This window comes from Leucoraja erinacea, chromosome 10 (assembly GCF_028641065.1).
Source record: "Leucoraja erinacea ecotype New England chromosome 10, Leri_hhj_1, whole genome shotgun sequence".
In the NCBI taxonomy this organism is placed as follows: domain Eukaryota; kingdom Metazoa; phylum Chordata; class Chondrichthyes; order Rajiformes; family Rajidae; genus Leucoraja; species Leucoraja erinaceus.
Window position 1 is genome coordinate 18,243,899 of NC_073386.1, and position 25,652 is coordinate 18,269,550.

At 41.3% G+C, this 25,652-nt stretch overlaps 1 protein-coding gene across 2 annotated transcripts in view; it reads left to right on the forward strand.

Moving 5' to 3' along the window:
* LOC129700860 (uncharacterized) overlaps positions 1 to 25,389 on the forward strand; it is a 79,098-nt gene extending 53,709 nt beyond the window's left edge. Inside the window, exons 15-25 of one of the 2 annotated variants that reach the window (XM_055641626.1) lie at positions 2,488 to 2,567; positions 4,374 to 4,471; positions 5,484 to 5,716; positions 7,710 to 7,835; positions 10,048 to 10,124; positions 11,905 to 11,982; positions 12,240 to 12,354; positions 14,709 to 14,773; positions 17,191 to 17,362; positions 19,751 to 19,965; positions 24,423 to 25,389. In XM_055641626.1, the coding sequence (XP_055497601.1) occupies positions 2,488 to 2,567; positions 4,374 to 4,471; positions 5,484 to 5,716; positions 7,710 to 7,835; positions 10,048 to 10,124; positions 11,905 to 11,982; positions 12,240 to 12,354; positions 14,709 to 14,773; positions 17,191 to 17,359 (1,041 nt within the window). In that variant the 3' untranslated portion in view covers positions 17,360 to 17,362; positions 19,751 to 19,965; positions 24,423 to 25,389. Of the gene's footprint in view, positions 1 to 2,487; positions 2,568 to 4,373; positions 4,472 to 5,483; positions 5,717 to 7,688; positions 7,836 to 10,047; positions 10,125 to 11,904; positions 11,983 to 12,239; positions 12,355 to 14,708; positions 14,774 to 17,190; positions 17,363 to 19,750; positions 19,966 to 24,422 lie in introns of both variants that reach the window. The other variant, XM_055641625.1, reaches the window with a different exon arrangement.
* Positions 25,390 to 25,652: the final 263 nt, after the last annotated feature.

Genomic DNA, 25,652 nt, shown 5'->3' on the forward strand with positions numbered 1-25,652 from the left:
CAAAAAAACATCACTCCCAGAATTTGGAGATTGAGTTAGTGTAGACAGAATAGATTAATGTAGTCTTGGCAAATTAGATTCCTTTTAACTTCACTCTGAATTTAATGTATTTAACATATTTTATGGGTTTCCCAAGGCTTGGAAAACTGACAGAGAAATGTGAGGTGAATTGGAACAGTAGTTCAACTGGGTATCTAAACTTGGCAGTGTCGCATCTGACTGGAATTCTCAGCTCTTGCAGTTCCCTCTGGGAAATATTTGGCAGGGAATACTTGCGTGGATGTACCTTTTATTGGAGGCTTTGAAATTGATGCTGTGAGAACGGGAGGTAAATTGGAATTGTTGTACAGCACATCAGATGAGGAAACGCATTACCGTCTGTAGCAGCAAACACATGCTGGTGACGGGAGCCACGTGTACATAGGTAAAAGCTGCACCGGAGCCAAGCTGTGCCAAAAGAGTCACTCCCCATGCCAATGGCCTTACATAGTTCCCTTTATAATGTTTGGGACAAAGACCGATCATAATGTTTGGGACACATGGCTTCACAGGTGTTTGTAATTGCTCAGCTGTGTTTAATTGCCTCCTTCATGCAGGTAAGAGAGAGCTCTCAGCACCTAGTGTATAAGAAAGAACTGCAGATGCTGGAAAAATCGAAGGTAGACAAAAATGCTGGAGAAACTCAGCGGGTGAGGCAGCATTTATGGAGCGAAGGAATAAGTGACGTTTTGGGTCGAGACCCTTCTTCAGACTTATTCTCAGCACCTAGGCTCACTTATTACCATTGATGATACAACTGCTGATGGTAGGAGCATAATGAATTCTGAGGTGCATGGACACATCCTAGCTGCTCGTTCAAAAAAGCCTCAAAACTCATTGGCTGGCAGTTCATTCTACAGCAAGACAAGAAGGGTTCTAAGCTAAAAAATGGTCATTTCTTGAGTGGCCAAGTCAATCACCCGATCTGAACCCAATTGAGCATGGCTTTTATATGCTGAAGAAAAACCCGAAGGGGACTAGCCCCCAAAACAAGCATAAGCTAAAGATGGCAACAATACAGGCCTGGCAGAGCACCACCAGAGAAGACACCCAGCAACTGGTGATGTCCATGAATCGCAGACTTCAAGCAGTCATTGCATGCAAAGGATATGCAACAAAATACTAAACAAGATTACTTTCATTTACATGACATTGCTGTGACCCAAATATTATGGTGCCCTAAAATGGGGGGACTATGTATAAACACTGCTGTAATTTCTACATGGAGAAACCAAAATGTAGAACATGGCCTTTATTAAAACCTGACAATGTGCACTTTAACCGCATGTGATTTTTTTTCTGTTACATATCTCAAATTGTGGAGTACAGAGGCAAATAAATAATGATGTGTCTTTGTCCTAAACATTATGGAGGGCACTGTAGATAAGCGAGTAAACTTTCTACGTACAATATCTGCTGTGCTGCTGCAAGTAAGAATTTCACTGTTCCCTTTCAGGACATATGACAATAATGTCATATGTTGCACCTAGGCCACTCCCTCTTCTCCCCTCTCCCATGCGGCAAATTGTGTGGATGTAGGAGGATAGTATTAATGTGCATTGATTGTTGGTCGGCGCAAACTCCCCCTCTGACACACTTCTATCTCTCCTCCCACTCGTGCTAAAGCCAATCAGTGTTTTCCCCTGCTTCTCTTTGTTGCTGTTGCTTCAAAATCCACGGGAGCTCTGAGTGTCAGAAGGAATGGTGTCAGAAGGAACTGTGATAATGGGCCATTTTGAGCTCCTTGGCCACTAGTGCCAGCTCTGAATTGTTCTGTACCCTGACTTTCAGAAAGAACGGTCCTGACCCAAAACATGACCTATTCCTGCCTGAGCCGCTGAGTTACTCCAGCATTTTGTGCCTATCTTCGGTGTAAACCAACATCTGCAGTTCCTTCCTACACAATTTATTCACCTTTCTCTTGCTCTAAATTTGTGTGGACTAGTTACTGGTTTAGTTGTGATTACAATGGCTCCTCATTTTAATTTGGACGATGTTCAAATGCCCACCATCCTTCCTGTTTGGAATGTTGCACAAGCAAAAAACAGGGTAATTAGCTTTGCCCCCACTGTTGTGTTCAGGGGAATAATGATAATAAACTTTCCTTCAAATTATTCATCACATAGACCAGAGCGATAATTTGTAGTTAGGTACATATGGTGATCTCATTGTTCCTCTGTCAATGTAATAAAAGTTAACTTTTTTTGTAAAGATTTATATTGATGTCTTAAAATAAGTGGAAAAGTTTTAAAGAGAATCTTGTCATCAACAGATGGGCTAAGTAAAACCACATCTACTTATAAAAGAGTATTTAAGGTATACATTTACCATCTATTGATATTGGCATAGCTATTGAGCAAAGCATGTTGAATGCATTCTGGAAGCAAGGACAGATATATGGGGATATCTGTAACTGGAAGAGTTTAAAAGTTTTATATTTCCATTTAGGTTATCCCTTCTGAAACTGCTGCCTCAATGGAATATGCTATATTATCTGAAATGCAGGATGAACAGATAAGTCCAGAAAAGTAATGCATCTTGTATTTTTATGGTAAACTTAGACTAAATAAACAAAATGTCCTCAGCACAAAACCACATTAAACTCAATTCCGAATCAACCAAAATTGAGAATGAAGATATTAAATTCTGAGTACTGCACATATATTCCTTAATTCGGTAAAAAAAAATCCCTTTGCTTCCCTTTCGACCCTCTCCAAAACACTGTTGATGAACTTGATTTCAGCAATCAGTATTTCACCAAACTGGCAATGATTCACATGTGAGTGGCAAATCCTGGATTGGTTCAACCAGCTACTTACTGGAGAATCAAAACAAGGTGGCTTGCAGTGCAGAATAGGGATTAATCCCATCCTGTCACAACGTGGCTTATTTTATCTCATGGCCATGCTGTTAATGGGCTTTGGACAGGTTGAGGTTTACTTAACATATAGGCATCAACCATAATGTGTTCTTATATTTCTGCTTCTAAAGCAGTGGTTCCCAACCTTTTTTTGGCCATGCCCCACCTAATCACCTCTAAAATCCTGATGCACCCCCCTTGCTTTCCCTTGAGAGAAAACGGAGGAAATAGATATTATAAGGGTAACTTAGCAAAAGCTCTTTGAATCGCATTTCTAAATCCAATTCAATAAATAAGGTTTCCCATGCTTCGTGCGACGTCTAAAGCATCGCGGTGATTATGTTAACTACACAATAAAGTCAAAAATGATACTCAAAATAACATCTGCCCTGATGTGAAAATTTGGACCCAGGCCTCCTCAGTCGCGCTCAATTGCCCCCCTTAAAAATCAAAGCCCCCCTGTGGGGCGTACGCCCCACGTTGGGAACCACTGTTCTAAAGCATCTTCAAGTCGAAATGATACCCTGCCCTGTGTTGGTTGCTCATTTCAAAGAGTTAATTTAAATGATCAGTGTTTCATCTTTATTTATTTTTTTGTTTTGTTTTTACTCGGGGGGAATCTGGAAAGGCCCATCAAGCTGAGCAATCAATAGTTATATATAGCAGAGTACTATCTTCTGAAGATGTGACAGAGAGTCATACAACTTGGAAACTAGCCCTTCAGCCCAACTTGTCCATGCCGATTAAGATGCCTCATTTACCTGTGGTTGGATCATATCCCTCTAAACCTTTCCTGTCCACATACCTGTCCAAATATTTTTAAATGTTATTATTTACCTGTTTCAACTACTTGCTCCGACAGCTCTTTCCAAATACCCACCACCCTCCGTAAAGCAAACGTTGCCACTCGGTTCCTATTAAATTGTTTCATGGTGCCTGCTGCCATGAAGCACACACAAATCTGATAAATCAGTGAAAGTGATGATCTCCCTAACTTGATATTTGGCTCCATTCCTTTTTGACTTTGGCTATGGCTCCATGAAGAAGCAGAGAGAGCAAACCCCTTTACCAGGTGCCTATCAGTAATCATTCAGCAAGTGCTGATCTGCTAGATGGCATGCATGGCAACTCCAGCGATACTACATAACATGAATATCTGAACATCGCAAGAATTGTAAACAATAACCTTTGTCGCAATTGCTAAATAACTTGGAGTTACAACATTTCTTTGTATGTGATATAAAGCTTACATGCTTCAGGGAGGCATCTTGGTGGCATAGGCAAGTTGGACCAAAGGGAATGTTTCCATGCATCCTCATAACTCTATGAGGAAAGGTGTGATAGAAAGAAAATTGTTAAAATTAGTCCAAGGATGCCAGTATTTTCTATTGTGGTACTATTTTCTGAATAGGTGAAAAATGGCTTCTAAGGGGAACTGATGATGCCATCATTGCTATTATTTGTGCACCTACAGGCAGCCAGAAAATTTACCGCCTTGCCAGACAAGTTGTTTTGAAGCTTTGGAAAGTGAAATCCCGGAGATATCAGGGAAGACAAGAGCACTGTTAAAATGTACGGCAAAGTTTGAAAAATAATTCCTTGCAAAATAATCTCTGTGCTCTTATCTTGAACCCCAGCCCCCTTCCCAAATCCATTTTTGGAGTGAAGTTTGCAAGATATGTTCTTCTTCTAAAAACAAATTCAACCTCGGTTATCTGGTCCAATATTAAAACTGCATATTTGCACTTTAATCTTAATCTCAACTGTAACTGGTTTAGAAAATCTGGTATAAATAACTGGAATCATTAATGGTGACCATGAGGCTGCAGATTGTTGTAAAAAATGCACCCTGCTTGAACTTAACCTTGGTAGAACTGTGTTGCCCACAACGTACCTTCCTAAACCTAACCCGCCCCTCACCCAGTTTTTATTTCCTCCCACCTCTCTTCTCCTTCCCTGTGCCCCACTTGGATGCACACTAATTTCTCCCACTATCCCTTCCCCCTTTTCCCCATTCCCTTCCACCAATGTGCCTTCTCCTGGTCTCACAATTCACATCTTATCTCTCCATATCTAGCAACATTCTGTCTCCTTTTCATCTCTGGTCTTTACCTGCCTATCTGTCAATCCCCATCCCCCACTCCACCCCCTGCCCACACCCTACTCCAACCCCACCTGTACACACTTATCACTTGCCTAGCTTTGTCCAGGCAAGTGATAGGTGGATACAGGAAAGTGCAAAGGGAAAAGAAAGATTAAACAGCATTTGTGAAGAGAAAAATTGAGTATTTCACTCTACGCAGATCATCAATTTGAAATGTTACCAAAGGTTGGTCCCATAGTTTTTTTCCAGCATTTTCTGTTTTCATTTTCAATTCTCGATATGCCCAGGATTGATCTGAAATTAAAATGTGCCTGTTTTAAAAGAAAAGCAAATTTTGAAGACAGAACTCACAGAATATTATGGATGATTTAATAAATGCTGGAGACGCTTCTATGTTTGTGCTGCTGTTGAGAAAATGCTGTTGAAGGAAGAATGAAATGGAGCAAGGTAGTGACTTACATGCAATATTGTTGCTTTCAGATGCCAATAGATCCAGTAAGAAGCTTCCACAGCCAGACAAATCAAGGAGGGAGATTGAAGTCACTATTCCCATCATATCACTTGATCATTGCCTCTCGGAATTGCATAATACTGATTTAATGTGCTCTCTGCCCAGCAAGTCAGATCCCATCTGTGCTTCCCGCAAACACCCACACCACAGAAAAGGCAAAAAGATATTTTCTCCAATACAACCACAAAGCAATGAAAACCAGGTGAAATTACCATGCATCTCCTTTCTGGCTATACTCCTTATTAGTGGTAAGATAGTTCCTGGCAATTTAGCCAGACTTCCATGAATTCATTTATAATTATTATAATGTTGATTACTTTCAAGATTTACCAATGCAGCAGTTTTCATTTTAGCAGACTGTGGTGGCACAGTCACACTCATTGTTTCACATGGCACATAAGGTGATCTAGCATTAGTTCAATCTCGCTACCTGTAATTAAGTTTCCTTGAGTAATGATTTAAGACTATTGAAGAAGAAGGGTCTCGACCCGAAACGTCGTCAATTCCTTTTCTCCAGAAATGCTGCCTGACCTGTTCAGTTACTCCGGCTTTTTGTCTCTATTTAAGACTATTGATAACTGTTAATTGATCATCAAGTGCTAATTACTATATAACATTAATTATTTCTGCTGTTTACCTGCTCACCATTTTTTGAAGATTCGAGACTCACAATGACAGAATTCCAAATTTTATGTAGCATTATCTTTAGTGTTGTGAATAATCTATTTTGAATTGAATTGAATTGAATTGAATAAATTGTATTAGCCAAATATGTATACATACAAGGAATTTGTCTTGGTGCTTTGCTTGCAAGTAACAACACGATATACAGTAGACAATTAAAAATAAAACATTATAATTTAAACATGTGAAGAATGCAATAAAATACCAGAGCAAAAGGAGGCTACAGACTTTTGGCTGTTGAGTAGAGCTACTGCTCGTGGAAAAAAAGCTGTTTTTATGTCTGGTTGTGGCGGCTTTGACAGTCCGGAGTCGCCTTCCAGAGGGAAGTGTCTCAAAGAGTTTGTGGCCAGGGTGAGAGGGGTCAGAAATGATCATACCTGCTCTCTTCCTGGCCCTTGCAGTGTACAGTTCGTCGCTTGGTGGCTGAGCCAAACCAGACCACAATGGAGAAGGTGAGGACGGACTCTATGATGGCAGTATAAAACTGGACCATCATTGCCTGTGGCAGATTGTGTTTTCTCAGTTGCCGCAGGAAGTACATCCTCTATTGGGCTTTTTTTTTTATTTTTTATATTTTTATTAGAAGTACAGTAAATTACAATAATACACATCACATATATCTTATTACAATTGTTGTACCACTTCGTTTTTCGAGCTTAAAAAAAGATAGAAATAAAAGAAGTAAGGAAAGTGAGCAAGAATCGTGAAGGTGCAGGAAAGTGTTAGGAAAAGAAAGCCCCTTAGGGAAGAAGTTAGAGAAAGAAGTAAAGAAAGGAAATAAGACCCTAGAAAGAAAAGAAAAAAAAGGAAAAACAATCGCTCTATTGGAACACAAAACTCGCAAAAAAGGATATACCAACCGTGTTTTGTTTTTTTTATTTATTTTTTATTTTACCAGATCCTGGTATCATTTATATTTTAAATTACTATTGCACCTTATGCTTGTAATAGTTCCATAAATGCAGACCACGTCTTTTGGAAGTGGTCTGCTTTGCCTGCTAGGAGGAGTCTCATCTCTTCCAAGTGTAGTGTTTCGAACATGTTTGAAATCCACATTTTTATTGTAGGTATTGGAGCATTTTTCCAAAATTTGAGTATAAGCTTTTTTCCTATTATTAGCCCGTAATTAAGTAAGTTCTTTTGAAACACGTTTAATTCGGGGTTACCTTCCAATATTCCAAAAATGATCCATTCTGCTTTTGGTACAAGTTTTGGGCCTTTTTGACTGTGGAGTCGATGTTGGCCTCCCATTTAAGGTCCCTGATGATAGTTGAAATGAATTTAAATGACCACAGATTTTCAGTGGGATTACAACATTTTAGTTCAATTGTTCTCCAAAATGCACACTCCATGCCCAATGTATTATTGATATATACAAGGACTGTGTTTATTTTCTATTTGTGGACAGCAGGCAATCATTGGTCTACCATCTGGGAGTGTATAGAGATGAGGTGAAAAACATGAACTACTGTGTCTTTTGATTTCAACAGTCTTCTCGGTCATCCGTGCAGCTCGAGTCGACATCATGTAAGCGGACTCAACAAGGCAAACATGAAAGTAAACCGAAAAGGGAGAGAAAAATGAAAAGGAAGCCACAGATCATTACTAGAATCATGTCTGCTGCAGAATCAGGAACGGTGAGTTGAATTGAATGACTGACCCGTCGTTTCACAAATTACAACCAAGTGTCCATTTCTCAGAGGTTGAGGGGGAGACTTGATGGATGTGTATAAAATTATGAGAGGCATAGACAAAGTAGGCAGTCAGAACATTTTTTTTTCCCAGGATGGAAACGCCCAATGCTTGACGGAATAGGTATAAGGGGAGATAGGGAAAGTTTAATGGAGATGTGCAAGTATTTTTATACAGGGCGAGTGATGGGGGCATGGAACACCTTGCCTGGGGTGGTGGTGGAGGCAGGTATAATAGAGGCATTTAAGCTTTTCGATGGGCTCTTGGGAGTGCAAGGAATAGAGGGATATGGATCATGTACAGGCAGATGAGATCAGTTTAAGTTGGCATCATGTTCGGCACAAACATTGTGGGCTGAAGGGCCCATTCCTATGTTCTCTTGTCCAGAGGAGCAATTTAAAATTGGAGCCTGTGAAATGGCAAGTGGCCTCTGGTGTTCAGTTCCGGGCTGATTTTTAACGTTGGCCTATTTGAAAGTGGCCAAGCTACTAAGGTCATATGGTGATTTGCCCACAAATTATCCTTTTAGGAATCCAGCAACATGTATTCTGGGTGGTTTTCCCTTCCAAGCTCTATATACTGCCCCAAATGGTAAAGGGTGGTACAGCATGTGGCAGAACCCCACAGTGGGACTTTACTGTTCGTATACCGGAGACTGCTCACTTCGTCAGCCTGCTTATATTTACTGAGATATCAGTAAATTACGGGACATCAAAAACATTATTTTTTTGTTAAAGTAAAATAAAATGGTTTTCTGAAACATGTTGGCATTTGAGCCTCACAAAAGTAGTGGGACGCTATTGGAGAAGGTTCTTTGCGATAGGATTTACTCACATTTGAAAGAGAAAGAGATAAAGAAGAAATCCATTGCCTGGTATGGTGGTGGAAGAAGATTCAACACTGGCATTTAAGAGTCGTTTAGATAAGCACATGAAAATGGAGGGACAGGATTACAAGCAGGCAGAGGAGATTAGTGTAACTTGGTGTCATGTTTGGCACAGACATTGTTGGCTAAAGGGTACTGTTCCCGTGATGCACTATTCTATAGCCTACATGCTTGTGCTGACCATGATGTTAAATTCACCAATCTGATCTGCTTGCACATGATTTATAGCTCTCCATTCATATGCTTAAATGATACTATTGTATCTGCTTCTAGGGCCTCCTCTGGTAGTGCATTTCAGATATATCTGTGCAAACACAAACAACATCTCTTTTCAATGTTCCCATCTCACCTTGAACTGATGGGCTCTGGTATTTGGCATTTTCACCCTGGGAAAAAGACTGGCTGTGTCGACCCTAATCTATACTTTTCATATCAGATTGCCCCTCCCAGCCTCCAATGCTTCAGGGAAACAATATAAGTTTATGCAACCTTTCCTTATTGCAAGTGCGTTCCAATCCAGGCAACTTCTCTGAGAACTTCTTCTGCATCCACTACAAAGCCTCCAGAAGCCTTTCTTGTAGTGTGGTGACCAGAACTGCTTATAATACTCCAAAAGGCCTAACTAGAGTTTTATAAAGCTGCAAACTGACCTTTCCACATGTGTAGTCTATGCCTTGACCAATGAAGGCAAGTACACCATACACTTTCACTGTGTTGCCATTTTCAGGTAACTATGGGCTTTCACACCTCTCTAGATCTCTTCATAACATCACCATTTTTACATCCTCTGCAAACTTTCTAGCAGACTATTTACATTTTCACCTAATTCATAAACATATATTTTCTAAACAACAGCAGTCCCAGCAATAATCTTTGCAGAACACCACTGCTCAGACCTCCTGTCAGATGAAACATTTTTCTAGCACTCTCTATAACCAAGCCAATTTTTTAAATCAATTTGCCAACTCAGCATTTTAATAGTTTATTGCTGAAATCCACTTTAAATAAAACAATGTCAATGTCATTGCGATCATAACATAGCATTTCAGATCAAGTCTCCAACATTCTTACATTTTAATAGTTTGTTCTTTGGCTGAATGGTCAAATGATCGTCCAAGTTTTCTAAGTTTATTTGGAACATGGAACAGAACCGAATCATCCCTTTTTTCTACGCAATATTTTAACTCACTAACAACTGCAAGATTTTCCAAATGGCCAGTGTTCTCCCGTGTTTCATTTTGTGTGATACGTTTTCTATTTGTTCTCAACAGGGACAAACAGAGTTGGAAGCCCAGCTTACAAATTACTTTGCTGAACAAACAGATAAACTAACTAAGACAACAACATGGTAAAAGACTCTTTCTCTTATTACTCTTTCCTAGAGTAGGCAGGAGAGGGAGAAGAAGGCAAGAGAATGGGGTTGAGAGGAAGAGATAGATCAGCCATGATTGAATGGCGCAGCAGACTCGATGAGCCGAATGGCCTAATTCTGCTAATGTGACTTATGAACTTATTACGTGTTAGATTTCAGCACTCTGTATCCCTACCTCTATAAATGGTGCATTATAATGGACTAGTAACAAGTCACATTTTTCCTTTGCCAACCCCTTGCATTCCTGCAGCGGTTCATATCCAAGAAAACAAAATCAATCAAATCCTTGTCTTTGTGGGCACCAACGTACTGTAATGTGTTGTACATCACCAGATGATTCCCTTTCACTTACGTTGGCAGACAAATATATCCGTTAACAACAGAAATATTGGTCAATGTGCCAACGGAATTCATTTAATAGAAATCAATGCTGTCATTGCATAATATAAATGATCACAATAATTGATATCAAAGCAATAAAATTGTATTTTCTGTGATTTATTAATACACAGTGAAATATGATAAATGATGGATGTGCCAGATTTCATTTGCCCACAGTCTGATTATTGTCCTTGACTCCACCATAGATTAAAGGCCACCTTTGAAACCTCCAGCTGCAGCATTGCAAAAGCAACCCTTCCCTCATGCTTGTAGGAAGGAACTGCAGATGTTGGTTTAAATCAAAGATAGACACAAAATGCTAGAGTAACTCAGCAGGCCAAGCAGCATCTATGGAGAGAAGGAATGGGTGATGTTTCAGGCCATGGCCTCTCTTCAGACTACATTTCGGGTGGAGACCCTTCCCTCAATTGTCGGTTGTTAATCGCTATTCCATTTTGATTCTTACAGTCAAATACAATTCATAACAGGCTGGTTTCATTCAATTACAAAGATAGAATGCCACTTTTTTATAGTCGGAATCTCTTCATCCCCTTGCATTCAGTGTCCCTACAACCTGCTCCCAGGCATTCTGGACCTTTACTTTAATGGAACAGCAGCCATCTGTTCTAGAGAAAGCTACAATCCTTCACATCTACCATCATTGATAGAAGTGAGAATCTTTCCCAAAGCCAGTTTACATCATGAAAAGCTCAACCCTACACGACATTGCCACCTTCAAGCGAGATCGGTTATATGATGGTCAGGCCGCATTTGGAATATTGTCACAAATCCACAAGATATTTTAACTTTAACTTTAACAATTTTGGGCCAGAATGATCCCAGGAATGAGTAGGTTAACCTATGATGAGCGTTTGTCGGCACTGGGCCTGTACCCGCTGGAGTTTAGAAGAATGAAGGGGGGACCTCATTGAAACATACAGAATAGTGAAAGGCTTGGATAGAGTGGTTGTGGAGAGTATGTGGGAGAGCCTGGGACTAGAGGTCATAGCCTCAGAATTAAAGGACATTCTTTTAGGAAGGAGATGTGTAGAAATGTCTTCAGTCAGAGGGTGGTGAATCTGTGGAATTTGCTACATAAGGCTGTGGAGGTCAAGTCAATGGATATTTTTAAGGCAGAGATAGATAGATTCTTAATTAATACAAGTGTCAGAGGTTGTGGGGAAAAGGCAGGATAATGGGGTTAGGAGGGAGAGATAGATCAGCCATGATTGAATGATGGAGTAGACTTGATGGGCCAAAACACCTAATTTTACTCCTATTCCTTATGATCTTATGATCAGCAACAGTTTTTCACAATATTTTTGACCTGCAGAGTAGCATCTCCCTGGTCTCACTTCCAGTGTGTGTTTTTCAGGAAGCCAATCCGCATTCATGGAAAAGGCATAATGTCAACATCACCTGGCCTGGATGTGATTGGGTTTAAGAAATCAAGGTAATCAAATGGAAACCTCACACTATAAAATAGCATGAATATTCCCTGAAACTGTTTGAAATGGTGAATTTCCCATTTGGAAATATTGCTGGAGAAAGGGCAGGCAAGGAATTTTTGCAAGGAAATTACAACCAAAGAGGTGGAAATAAAATGTTCAAAGCTCCAGTCGATACATCTGGTAAAAATGCAAATGGGAATAGTGAAATGTAGTTGGTTCTCTGAAACTGAATGTATACATTCTCTCTTTCTGTATTCAGTCCCTTTCAGCTACAGAGTGAAGAGAAAGACAAGTTCCTGTTTGATGCTGAATCACTGCTAAAGATCAAGAATCACAGACCTTCCTCAGCAAGGCTTAGTGATTGTAAGTTTGAGGTAGGGAATAATAACAAGCTTTGACTCCATATTTTGCCTCTTAAACAAATGTGGAAGATATTTTAACTTTAACTTGAACAATTCTTTAACTTTTGTAGAGGATTACAGCGTCCATTTCCAGTAGAGAGGCGTTTGTGGATTAGAATTATGCTTCTTACTTATTTCCATGTACTTTTATTAGCTTCTCCCAGTTTATAATCCCCCACGTCACAGTTCCGATTTTTAGACCAAGTCAACAAGCAGATTACATCTTTTGTTGGCCTCTGCCAACAGCCTGGTTTGTAGTGGAAGTTCAGCACAAGGGCAATCAGAGAGACAAACATCCAATTGTTCTGTGGACTAGCACAGTTTAATTTATATCTTATCTTACTAAAAGTCTGATCTTGACCACTTCCTGTTGTTCTGTATATTGATTTTAGAACAAGCGCTGCCACTTATGGCCGTGATTTTTGGCCATCTTACTCAGAGTCCCCCAAGAGGATTTTTCCCATCGATGAAAAATAAAAGAGTTGTTAGTGTTTAAAAAATGTTGAGATTCTCTCTCCTTTCAATCACGCCATGAAGGGGGGAGAACAATGGACAATGGGGGGGGGGGGGGGGAAACAAAGAACAATGGGGACCCGGAGTGTGGGGAACCGCAACGGGTGGTGGTGGGGGTGGGGGGGGGGGGGGGGGGGGGGGGGGAGCCGGCGTGCTTTGTAACTTTGTCAGCGCCATAGGTGGCTGCTATTTATATATATTGTGTATACAAGCAAAAAATCTCACTGTGCCTAGTCACATGTGACAATAAAGTATTCCTATTCCTACTTCTCTGCATTGAAAGTGATTTGCTTGTTAGATTTCCATTTAAAAGTATATTAAATCCCCCTTATGTTTTGTTGTAAATAATTTGCAGCTACTCTACTCCATTTTCGCTCCCTAGTAATTACACACCACATCACTGCTACTCTGGAGTTGCCAGCAGCTAATAAGCTAATGGCCCCTGCAATCTGAAAAAAAACAAAAACATTCCTACATCATAGACATGGAGTGTACAGCAGAGAAATTTACCCTTTGACCCAACGCCCATGCCGACCATAATGCCTCTTTCTAAGCTAATTCCATTTGCCTCCATCAGGCCTGTATCCCTCTACTCCTTCCATATTCAAATACCCTTTTAAACATAGTAATTGTTTCTGTCTTCATTTTCTCCTCTGGCTCCTCGGCCCAACACCCACACTGACCAACATGTCTCATCATGTCCCACCTGCTTGTGTTTGGCCCATATTCATCTAAATCTATCCAATCCATGTACCTGTCCAAATGTTTCTTAAACATTGAGATACTATCTGCATCAACTACCTCCTCCGGCAGCTCATTTCATACTGTTACCCCTCAGATTCCTATTAAATATTTCCCCCCTTCTCCGTAAACGTATGCCTTCTGGTTCTCGATTCCCCTACTCTGGGCATGAGATTGTGCGTCTACCCGATCTATTCCTCTCATGATTTTGTACACCTTTATAAGATCACCCGTCATCCTCCAGTGTTCCAAGGAACATAATCCTAGTCTGCTTAACCTCTGCCTATAACTCAGGCCTTTGAGTCCTGACAACATCCTTGTAAATCTTCTCTGTATCCTTTACAGTTTCCATCTCCCTGTATATCAGCACGCTTGAGGTTCCTGCTATTTACTGTATATGTCCTGCCAATATTTGACATCCCAAGATATATTATCTCCCACTTGTCTGGATTAAACTCCATCTGCCACTGATGTGTCCAACTTTCCAGCTGATCTACCTCCCTCTGTATCCTTGGAAAACAACCTTCACTATCCATAGGCTGCCAATTTTTGTGTCATCAGCAAACCTTCCGATCGCACCACCTACATTCTCATCCAAGTAATTTATTTTTATGGGTCCCAGCACTGACCTCTGCAGACTTCATCAGAAAAACAATGCTTCACTAACATGCTCTGCCCCCTTCCATCTTCTTCAGGAAGTTGAATAAAATTGTTAATAGCATGTGGTTTGCAGAAAGCTAGCTCTGGTGATATGATTTTATGACTTGTTTTCTTTTGCTGACAATGCCATATAAAAGTAACTTATGTAGAAAGGTGCTATTTTTATTGAAATGCAACACGGTGCCAAAATCGAAACCATTTGAACACTTCTGCATTTCCCATTGACACTCGATAAATGATAACAGATTCTACTTGCATTTCTGAAATGTTATTAATGTTCCTTTGATTGCCGTGACATGATATAACAATTGCACCAAGTCTGAAGGGTGCATTTTGCGACTGAGAGACAAAAGACAAGATTTGCAAGTGAGAGGGTGAACACATTTAATCAGCTTAAAAACTTTCTTGTTCAGGTTATGTCCGCTACAATTGCTGACTCTGTGGAAATTTCCGGAAAGCTGGAAAAATGTCAAGAAAGGTATTAACTTGAATGTGTATTCTTATCATTGATTTATATGCTTGAATATTAATAGCCCTCAAGTTCCATGCATTGACAGGTAAAATATTGGTGGAAAATCTTCTGGAAATATAACAGCGTCATTATTTGTATGATTATTTGCATGTAAAGGAGCAAGCAGCTTATTTTGCAGAGGGCATTAATCATGAATTATAAATTGTTGGATAATCTCCACAACAGTACTCTTGCTTTACTGTTAGTCTCACCGTGGGTTTAATTTGCGCTGTGAGAAACAGATGTGGTACCAAATATTAGGGACGGTCTTTAGCAAAGTGAAAAAGCTTGTTAATGACACATTCTTGCCACTCAACTTCATTGTCACAGGAACAGAAAATATGAAACTATGCAGTATCACCTTGCAAGGAGTAAGCTAACCTTACTACTTGCTGGTTGTTTAAAAGATAAAATCTAGAGACATTTATCTAAAAACATGGAGCTTTTTTCTCAGATTGTAGAAGCAAAGAACTGCAGATGGTGGTTTATACCAAAGATAGACACAAAGTGCAGGAGTAATTCAATGGGTCAGGCAACATCTCTGAAGAAAAAGGGTAAAAGTCTGAAGAAGGATCCCGACCCGAAATGTCACATATTCTTTTTCTCCAGAGATGCTGCCTGACTTGCTGAGTTATGGATCTGTCCTACTTGGGCTATTTTTAGGCGACTGCCGGCAAATGTCATAGTCGTAGCAGTTCGCCGAAAAACTAGCGACTGGACCCCCCCTTCGACATCAAATTTGAAATGGAATCATTGCTTTAACAAAAAAAAAAAATGAAGTTAGCACCAGCGACAACCTATGTCACCTGGCTCCGACCTACATTAACCTAGCAATAACCTAGCACCGATGTCAGGAGAAGTCAAGTTACGCTCATTGGCGTCAAACCCACTGTCGCCAACTGTCTCCGAAAATGTTTCAACATGTTCAAAATCCAGCGGCGACCAGAAAGATGCTACGACTCTTTGGGCGATTGAGGATTACTCACGACCATACAGGCGACACCCTGGCGACCATGTGGCAACAGCCTAGTCGCCTGTAGTCACCTAACAAATCACCTAAGTGGGACAGGCCCATTACTCTGTCACTTTGTGTCTATCTTTAGCATTTTTCTCCCTCCTCCTCCACCTTTCAATTTGTCTATTGTTCACTTTTCTATGGCCCTGTTAACTTGTGTTGTCACTTTGAGATTTGTTAATCGGAACCTCAAGATGCCTCTGTTACTCTACTTCAATGAGAGATTTTTATTATTCTCAGTGACTGTCTCATAGTTCCCCACATTGAAGTTAATTTGGTAGTTAGATGCCCATTCAGACGTGTATTATATTTTGTTGTACACAGTACAGTGGCGCAGTTAGTAGAGCTGCTGCCTCACAGTTCCGAGTTCAATCCTGACCATGGGTGAAGTCTGTATAGAGTTTGCAAGTTTTCCACGGTGATCGCATGGGTTTCCTCTGGGTGCTCCGGTTTCCTCCCGCATCCAATAGACGTGCATGTTTGTAGGTTAATTGGCCTCTGCAAATTGCCCCTTAGTGTGTAGGGAGTGAATAAGAAGGTTGGATAACACAGAAGTAGTGTGATTGGGTGATGGATGGACTGGTTGGGCTGAAGGGCCTGTTTCGATGCTGTATTTCTAAACTAAACTAAATTATATGTAACAATTTAACCCAATTTGCTTCAATTCCTTGCTCATCATTCCTCTGTTTTTCTCTATAATCACATGGGTTATGGAGATATGCTATTAGTCCCATTGTTCAAGAGGGTGGCAGAGGCCTTGTTGACCATGCCTGTGATCGGCCTGCATTTCCAGAAACTTCTCGACCAAACATTTGAATGTCATGGAAAAATGAACCCAACAAATGTCAGTGAATGTCACCTGCTGCAGCACATTCTAGTCACGTAAGGTGTATTTCATAAATGCCGAGATTTGGTTGTTTCCCCATCATTGCATTCCTGTGCAATTGCAGGCTGGAAGCAGAGATTGAGGAAGGGATTTAGACTACTTTTGAAATGACTTATAAAGAAGGGGTCATTCAAATTGCACCTGTACCATCTGACTGGACAACTGAATGGACATAAATCTGTGGAATTCATTTAGTTGGCATAATTCATTCCTGCTCATCAGTTTGATGTTTATACAGTCCCCACAAGTTGAAAGTTTTTTGCAGAACCTGTTTCCAGAATACGGGGCTGTATAGGGAGACTAGGCTAGGACTTATTTCTTCTAATACCCATGTAACCGCATCTAGTATAAATGAAAAATATGATGGTAAAAACCAGCAGAAAAGATAGGAGCCTGAGGGGCAAACTTTTTCAAACAGAGGGTTTAATTCCATGTCAATGTTGGTACAATAAAAATAAGTTGATATTTCTCATCTCTGAACAGATACATTAAAAATGATACAGCTGAAAATTGGTACAAAGAATACAGTGATTCACCCCCTCAGGATGAATGCATGCGGCCAGACAGTGCAACGTCCTATCAAGAGAAGTGCATGGAAGCTTGGAAATGTTTCTCCCGAGAGAAACGTTTGAGTGTAGAGGATCTGTGGTAAAAAGTACAAAGAGAGTTATTTTGTTCATTGTATTTGTATTTATATTTCCACTGAAAGTCCTGCACCATTGCCTTCATTTTCTTCCATAATTCCTAGTAAATTCTTTAGGCTGAACATGAAAATGCATGATCTTGATCTAATGAGTTTGATTCTAGAAACATAGAAAAATAGGTGCAGGAGAAGGCCATTTGGCCCTTCGAGCCAGCACCGCCATTTCTAAACTCAAATCCTCCCGCAATGAAGGCCAACATGCTATTAGCTTTCTTCACTGCCTGCTGCACCTGCATGCTTACTTTCAGTGACTGATGTACAAGCACACCCAGGTTTCGTTGCACCTCCCCTTTTCCTAATCTGACACCATTCAAATAATAATCTGCCTCCCTGTCTTGTCACCAAAGTGGAAAATCTCACATTTATCCACATTATACTGCATCTGCCCACTCACCCAAAGGCATGCTCAGCCATACAAATTCCAACAACAAAGAGCTTAGGCATTTCGAACCCTGTTCCATTTAGGCTCACACCCAGAATACAACTGGATTTAATCTTGCCTTGTACATATCACATTGGCTAAGAGGGAAAGTTGTTTTGAGCATGACATTTATGCAATACAATTTAAAATTGTACAGAACCTACCTACCTCCCTGCCTCCCTCCCTCTCTCCCTCCCTGCCTCCCTCCCTGCCTCCCTCCCAACAGTACCATACTCTACCCTACCCTACCCTACCCTGTCCTATCTCCAACTTGAGTAGCTCCTTGAAGTTGAAGGTGACTGGCTTCCACTCTGTTTTCATAGACTCTGCGGTAGCTAATGAGACCATATTGGGTCATCAAATTCTCCCTCATGGGGCAGGAGGTGTTTGATGGAGCAAGCAGGTGGATATTTTATCAGTTGATCAATAAAATATCCATCTGCCGTGTACGACATTTCCGTGTGCTCCAAACAATAGATTCTCAATGCCATCTCAGATGGTCTTTCTCCATTTTGTGTGGCCATGGAGCAGAGATTCCTTCAGTTCAATGGGAATGATATCTCCCTGGATCAATGGAAGGGGCAGCATCTGTCTCTTCACAGACACTCTCTATCTGTGTAGGGACAGATGGTGATTGACTGCTGAGTTCCTCCAGCACTTTGTGGGTTTTTTTAAAACTGAAAATCCCACCGTCCACAGTCTTTTGTGTCTCAACGGGAGAGTTACATTTATATCAAAGAGGAATTTCACGCTCTGGCTTGTAATCTTTTACCATGAGAAGAGCTAGGAATAGAGTGTGTTTTACGAGTCTCCCATCAGGCATGTGAGTGATGTCCACCAAAACATGACTGAGAGTAATTAGGGCGTTTGTGATGGGATGTTGGTCTGATGTTGAGCCCCATTTCTCTGGCCAAGGCAAGGCAAGGCAATTGCAGGATTTTGTTGAAGGCAATAGGTCATTTTACTTGGTCCATGTCACAAAGCGTGCAGTGAACGGCAGTGAACACTACTGCCTGGTAGAAAGTTAGCCTTATCTTTAGTTTAATTTAGAGATACAGTGCGGAAACAGGCCCTTCGGCCCACCGATTCTGCACCGACCAGCGCTCCCCGCACATTAACACCATCCTACACACACAAGGGACAATTTGCACTTATACCAAGCCAGTTTACCTACAAACCTGTATGTCTTTGGAGTGTGGGAGGAAACCAAAGATCTCAGAGAAACCCACCTGGTCACGGGGAGAGCATATAAACCTCATACAGGCAGCACCCTTAGTCGGGGTCGAACCCGGGTCTCCGGCACTGTAAGTGTTGTAAGGCAACAATAAAACTGCAGTGCCACCGTGTCGCTGCAAAGCAGCAGTTATTGCTAAGATTGATCATCAAGCTCTCTTCTTTAAACAGCCAAGACATATGTTGGTGCATCAACAAGCACTGGCAATCTTTAGATTTGATCAACCTCCAAGTGAGAGTCTTCATGTGTACCCACCTCACCCTTGTCTTAACAGGTGTCAGTGATAGTTGGACTGATCACTGCCTAATCTCCAAGTAGCAAGTAGAAAATCTGATTTAGGATGCTGGCAACTTCTGCTGGAGGTTTCTCCCCAAGAGGGAGGGAGAAAGGAATTAAGTGGATAAGTCAGCCTGGCCTTTTTTTATACGTTCTCTTAAAACAAATTCTTCTGTTGAGAAGAGGAATCTAATGCAGGAATGGCAATATTCCTTGTTAAAGACATGTGCTTCTTAAAGAAATTCTGTTTACTTTATATGTTGAAAACTGCAGTAAAGCAAAATAATGACACCATGATATACAGGAATGTAGGCGTATTTATACAGTGGATGAGGAGTGGTGATGAGAAGCAGATAAAAGTGAAAATAGGTGAAATCAGTGCATTGTTTCTTTTAATTCTTACCTTCAGGTGCTAACGCCTCCCATAAGAAGTCTCCGAAGGCATACACAATGTTGGCTGGTAAACCAAGCCCCACCAGAGCAACCGATAACTGTTCCAAAACATCGTGTAGTGTTTATTCACTGTGCTCGCCACATGGGTCTGATCAAACACCTGTCCCTCCAAATGGGCAAGAACGTAAGAAGAGCAGAAGGATTTCTAATGCACACAGCTACCAATCCAAGGTATGATTTACACGTATCCCTTATGATTTAAAATAGCTATATGCCTTCATACTAGTGGCCATGATAATTGTTAGTTTCAAATGGTCCCGTAGTTAAGTGCCCTTAAAAGAATGATAATATTGCTGATTAACCTTTCAATCTGCCATTTCAGCCATTTTTAATAATACTGAGCTGATCTGAGCAGCATTTTCAACCACGACTCACGTGGACAATTATGGGTATAAGAGAATTGATGATTATATAGTTATAGTCCGGAAGTAACGGCGCTGTTGAACGGCTGCGGCTCGCCTGCAGTCTGTCTGTCTTTACTTTTTGTTGTTGTTTTTTCTGTCTAGTTTTTAGTCAAATTTTAGTTATTAGGCTTGTTATGTGTGTGGGGGGGGCTGAAACATGGTTTTCTGTCTCTCCCTTCGGGAGAATGCGACTCTTCTTGTCGTATCCCCCCCCTCTCTGCCTCCGTCAGCGCTGAGGCCTAATGGCGGAGCTGGAGGCCTCCAACCTGCGGCCGACCTCGGGGCTCCGGAAACAGAGCCAGCCAGGACTCACCAACGAGAGGCTGGCCGTCTTCGAGCTGCGGCGGCGTTCCGGCGTTCCAGTGGCAGCGGCACGACTCGGGGCTGAGACGGTGCTCTGGTGAGGGCGGCCCGGCACGGGGCTGAGGCGGTGCTCCGGTGGCTGAGGCGGCGTTCCGACAGCAACGACATGAATCCGGGGCTCGGCCGGCAACAGCTGTGGACAACATCGTCGGGAGCTCGCAGGTCACAGGCTGGTGCCTGTTTTCCGGAGCTCCCGCGGCAACAGCTGCGTCCGCTGGACTGGAGGGCAGCAGCTTCGACCACCCTCGGGCTGCGGAGCTTGAACCGGCTCGTTCACGGAGCTCAGTGAGCCGCGGGACTGACTACCATCGCCCGGTGGGGTATCGCCTCAGCGCAGAGGGAGAATGAGGAAGGAAGAGACAGTAACTTTAAGATTTTGCCTCCATCACAGTGAGGAGGTGCCTGATGAACTCACTGTGGTGGATGTTAAATTGTGTTTATTGTGTGTTTTGTTGTTTGTTGTTGTATGTATGGTTGCAGGCAACAACATTTTGTTTCAGGCCGAAAGGTTTGAATGACAAATCAATGATCTAATCTAATCTAATCCAAAAATATGGATCCAAAGATAACCCTTGACATATGCTGGTATTATACCAGGTAGCAGAATTCAGGTATATCGTAAGCACATTTTAAGTAAGATAAAGCACCAGGACAGTTCTAAGGCCACCTGAGTTCTCTCAGCGTGTTGTCCTGGACTAACTTGGCATCAACCTGGAGCTGGTGATGGTTAAAGTAGCAATCAAAGGTAACAATGTAAGGCATCTGGAATAAAGCCATCTGGAATATTTCTCATGTTGACTCCATGCTGCTTTTGAAAATCTTGAAACGGTACAAAGAAGATTTACGAGGATGTTGCCAGGACCAGAGGCTCTAAGCTATAGGGAGAGGTTGCGTAGGTTGGCACTCTATCCCTTGGAGCACAGGAGGATAAGGGGTGATCTTATAGAGGTGCATAAAATCATGAGAGGAATAGATCAGGTAGTTGCACAGAGTCTCTTGCCCAGAGCAGGGGAATTGAGGTCCAGAGAACAGGGGTTTAAGGTGAAGAGGAATTTGAGGGGTAACTTTTTCACACAAAGGATGGTGGGAGTATGGAAAAGCCATCTGGAGAAGGTGGTTGAGGCAGGGACTATCCCAGCGTTTAAGAAACAGTTAGACAGGTACATGGATAGGACAGGTTTGGAGGGATATGGGCCAAATGCGGGAGGTGGGACCAGTGTAGCTGGGACATGTTGGCCGGTGAGGACAAGTTGGGTCGAAGGGTCTGTTTCCACACTGCATCATTCTATGACTATAACTATCAACACCTAATATTTAGATTCATACATACAAAAGCAGCAATGATCTCTCAAAGAAGATTACAAAATGGTTGTATATAACCCCAGGAGAATGTGTAATATGACATGGGATTCAACAAGTTAATGCTTGTCTGATTTCAGTTAAAAACAGCTTTTATTGTATCTTTGAATGTAAGCAGGCTCAGCTTTGTTGAGGTCTTGAAGGATTTAAGGGAAATGGGTTTGCTAGAAATTTAAAAACAACATCCCCTGTGTATTAATTATGTTTAAAACAAAAACTAATTCAATTCTAATACTTAAGCCAAGAGATTAGGAAATGCAAAGTTGATGAACAGACTGAAATCTGGACAATATCTGTACAGATTTGAACTTACATCATTGAAATAAAATTGGTGCTCGAGAGAAAGTCTATTACACATACATATGGATTCTTCGAAGAATTGGTCTGTAAAAATGCAGAGAAAGTACTGAAATCTTTTTAAGGCAGATTGCAAAGTGATAGTATTGTGCCAAATCCCAAAGACTTGAGCCTCTGCCTGATAATGATGCATTGGGTCATCCCACACCTGCTCCTTGTGAAGGTAACTTAAATCTCTCAGTGGTATGGAAGTGGTATGTTGCTAACATAGTTTCATCTACTTCTTTATTGCTATATCATATTAGCTCTTACCAGTGTAGTTTTGCTGCTGGGCCTACCATGCTAGTCTGAAATACACCAGCCTCCACCAAGATGGTTTAATGGCACAGGGCATCCAATAGTGCATTGAAGAAGCTTTGGCCCAAAACATCCCTAATATTTATGAGATTTGGCATTGTCCCACCCTTAGCTTTGCTTGTTGCCACAATCCGTGACCTCAGAAACCAGCATATCCTTCATTCTGTCATCACTGACAATCCAGGGGGTCAATTCTGGTTTCATGAGGAGCAGAGAAGGTCATGCCTGGAACGACATGAAATATATCCAAATGAAGAGCCAACTTGAAGAAACTGGAACATTGGATTGTGTGCGCTAAACAGCGAAGCTATTTCAAATCAACCAAAACTCTGCAGTCCTAATTCCTCTTTTCATGGTTGGTAATTCAATTCTCCACTTACTTGGATCAGTGCAGCTGCAAATGTACTCAAGATGTTCAACACTAACCACTGCTAGACAGCCCCCTTGTTTGGCAACCTATAGAGGTATAAAGCATGGAAACATGCCCTTTGGCCCAACTTGCCCACTCCGACCAACACGCCCCACCTACACTGGACCCACCTGGCTGCATTTGGCCCATATCCCGCTCAACCTGTCCTATCCATGTATCTGCCTAATTGTTTCTTAAACACTGCAATAGCCCCTGCCTCAACTACCCCCTCTGTCAGCGTTCCATATTAGATTCCTATTAAATCTGTCAACCTAAATAGTCATTTCTTCCATCACCAACCCACTGTGCATGCAGGGTATATCATCTATAAAATGCACTGCAATTTCTCACCTAGGCTTCTCTAGCCGAACTTTCCAGCTCAATCTCTCCACTCAGGATTTTTGATATCCGAGAATGTAGAGTTGAGATTACAATCAGACCAGCCATCATCTCCTGAATAACAGAGCACACTGAAGGGGCCTACTTCTGCCTCAAATTTGTACGTTCTTATGTATCAAGAAAGACAAGTTCAAAAGGTGTCCACAATCAGCAGGTTCCCCTGCGAGTCACACTCCATTATTGCTGGTTCTAACAACTGGAACTCCCTACCCAGAGGGTAAGCTCGTTGAAAATGCACTGAGAGAAGTAAACCAGTTTGCAACACTTTGCAGCTACTATCACAACATTTAAAAAACATTTGGGCAGGTACATGGGTAGGATAGGTTTATGGGCCAAACACAGGCAGGTGGGATAAGTATAGATGGGGCAGGCTGTTGACAAGGACAAGTTGGACTGAAGGCCTGATTCCATGCTGTATGATTATATGACCCTATGACTTGTAAGGAGTGTTGGTAGCTGATACTAGGTAATTTATTTTATGATTATAGAAAACCTGTTGACCAGAAGCATGGTTTTTATGGCACTCATTAGCTTCAGCTGTGCTGTTTAAAGGACAAGTGGCCACCAGATACTTACTATTGTGGTCTTAAAAAGCTTGGATGGAGTGGATGTGGAGAGGATATTTCCACTAGTGGGAGACTCTAGGACTAGAGATCATAGCCTCAGAATTAAAGGACGCTATTTTAGGAAGGAGATTAGGAATTTCTTTAGTCAGAGGGTGGTGAATCTGTGGAATTCTTTACTATAGAAGGCTGTGGAGGCCAAGTCAATGAATATATTTAAGGCAGCAATAGATAGATTATTTATTAATACGGGTGTCAGAGATTATGGGGAGAAGGCAGGAGAATGGGGTTAGGAAGGAGAGATAGATCAGCCATGATTGAATGGGGGAGTAGACTTGATGGGCCGAATGTCCTAATTCTACTCCTATCATGATCTTATGATCTTATGAAAAGGTTTTGGGACATCCTGAGATCATCAAGGTTTCATTTCAATACATTTGTTCTTTTCACCGGCCAATGTTTTATTTCATCCCCTAGAATGTGCTCAGAAGACAAGAAAAGAATCTTTGTGAGCAGCAGAGAATTACTCTGATTTACTTCACACCAGACAATTCCAGCTAAATGTGAGAAAACTGATGCCTTTTCGGTGCATAAGATGCAATCAAAGTAATTAGTTTTGTACCAGTATAATTTTCTGTCATTATTAAATACATGTGTTTACATTTTTAATGCTTTTTATTCAGCAAATGGTGTGTTTACCACTACATCCTCTACCATTCTCACGAGCACTCACAATGACATAGATAGAAACTTACCTTGGGGAGATAGCATTGTTTTAGAAATCCGCCTGATTTTGAGACTTATGATAAATCCGGGGCACAATTGGCAGTGTTTCAAAACATTTTTGTGTTTTGGATTATTTACACACCCTGGATATCCTCAGGTGTTATCAAAGCAGAATGAAAGCTTCAAGAATAAGGGGAAACATTGCATTTGTGTCACATTGTTCAATGTATTGCAAGTTACAAAACGGCATCAGGGTTAGAATGGGACTTAATTGTAGTTGCTCAGTCCAAATCTATGCTGGCATTCCTGTTACTGGCCCAGTCTACTCTGGCGGCACTTTCCAAGCCCATGACATCTGCTATCAAAAAGAGCTAGGCAGCAGGAGCACGGGAACTTCACCACTTGGCAGTTCCCTTCCAACTCGCACATCACCCTGACCTGACTATATACCAACGCTCCTTTACCATCATTAGATCTGAATCCTGGAAAGCCCGACCCCAACATTCTTGTGGCAGTACTTTCACCAACAAGGACTGTAGAAGTTCAAAAAAGGTGGCTCACCATCACCACCACATCAACAGTATTAGGGACTAAACAATTAATACTAGACTTCCCAGTGTTTGCCCAGATTCTGAAAAAGTTTTAAAAAGTTGCCGAAAATGTAGTATCCTCATCTCTTCAACTTCAGCCTCCAATTTTATGTGACATGTCCTTTTGTACATAAGGAATATTATAGACAAATAAATGTTGGAGTATTGGAAAAAAGTAAGCAAACCGTATTTCCATTTATTTTTAACTAATTTTTGGAGGAATTCTAATTTAGTTATAGAGACCAAGAGCACAGACTTCCGTTTTTCTATTTATTCAGACTTCCATTTTGCTATTTCCTTTTTCTCCATTTCATGTTTCTTTTCATAACAATTTATCTTGCATTTGGCTCGGTCATTTATAGCTGGAAATCTACTTCTCACTAACTGCCAA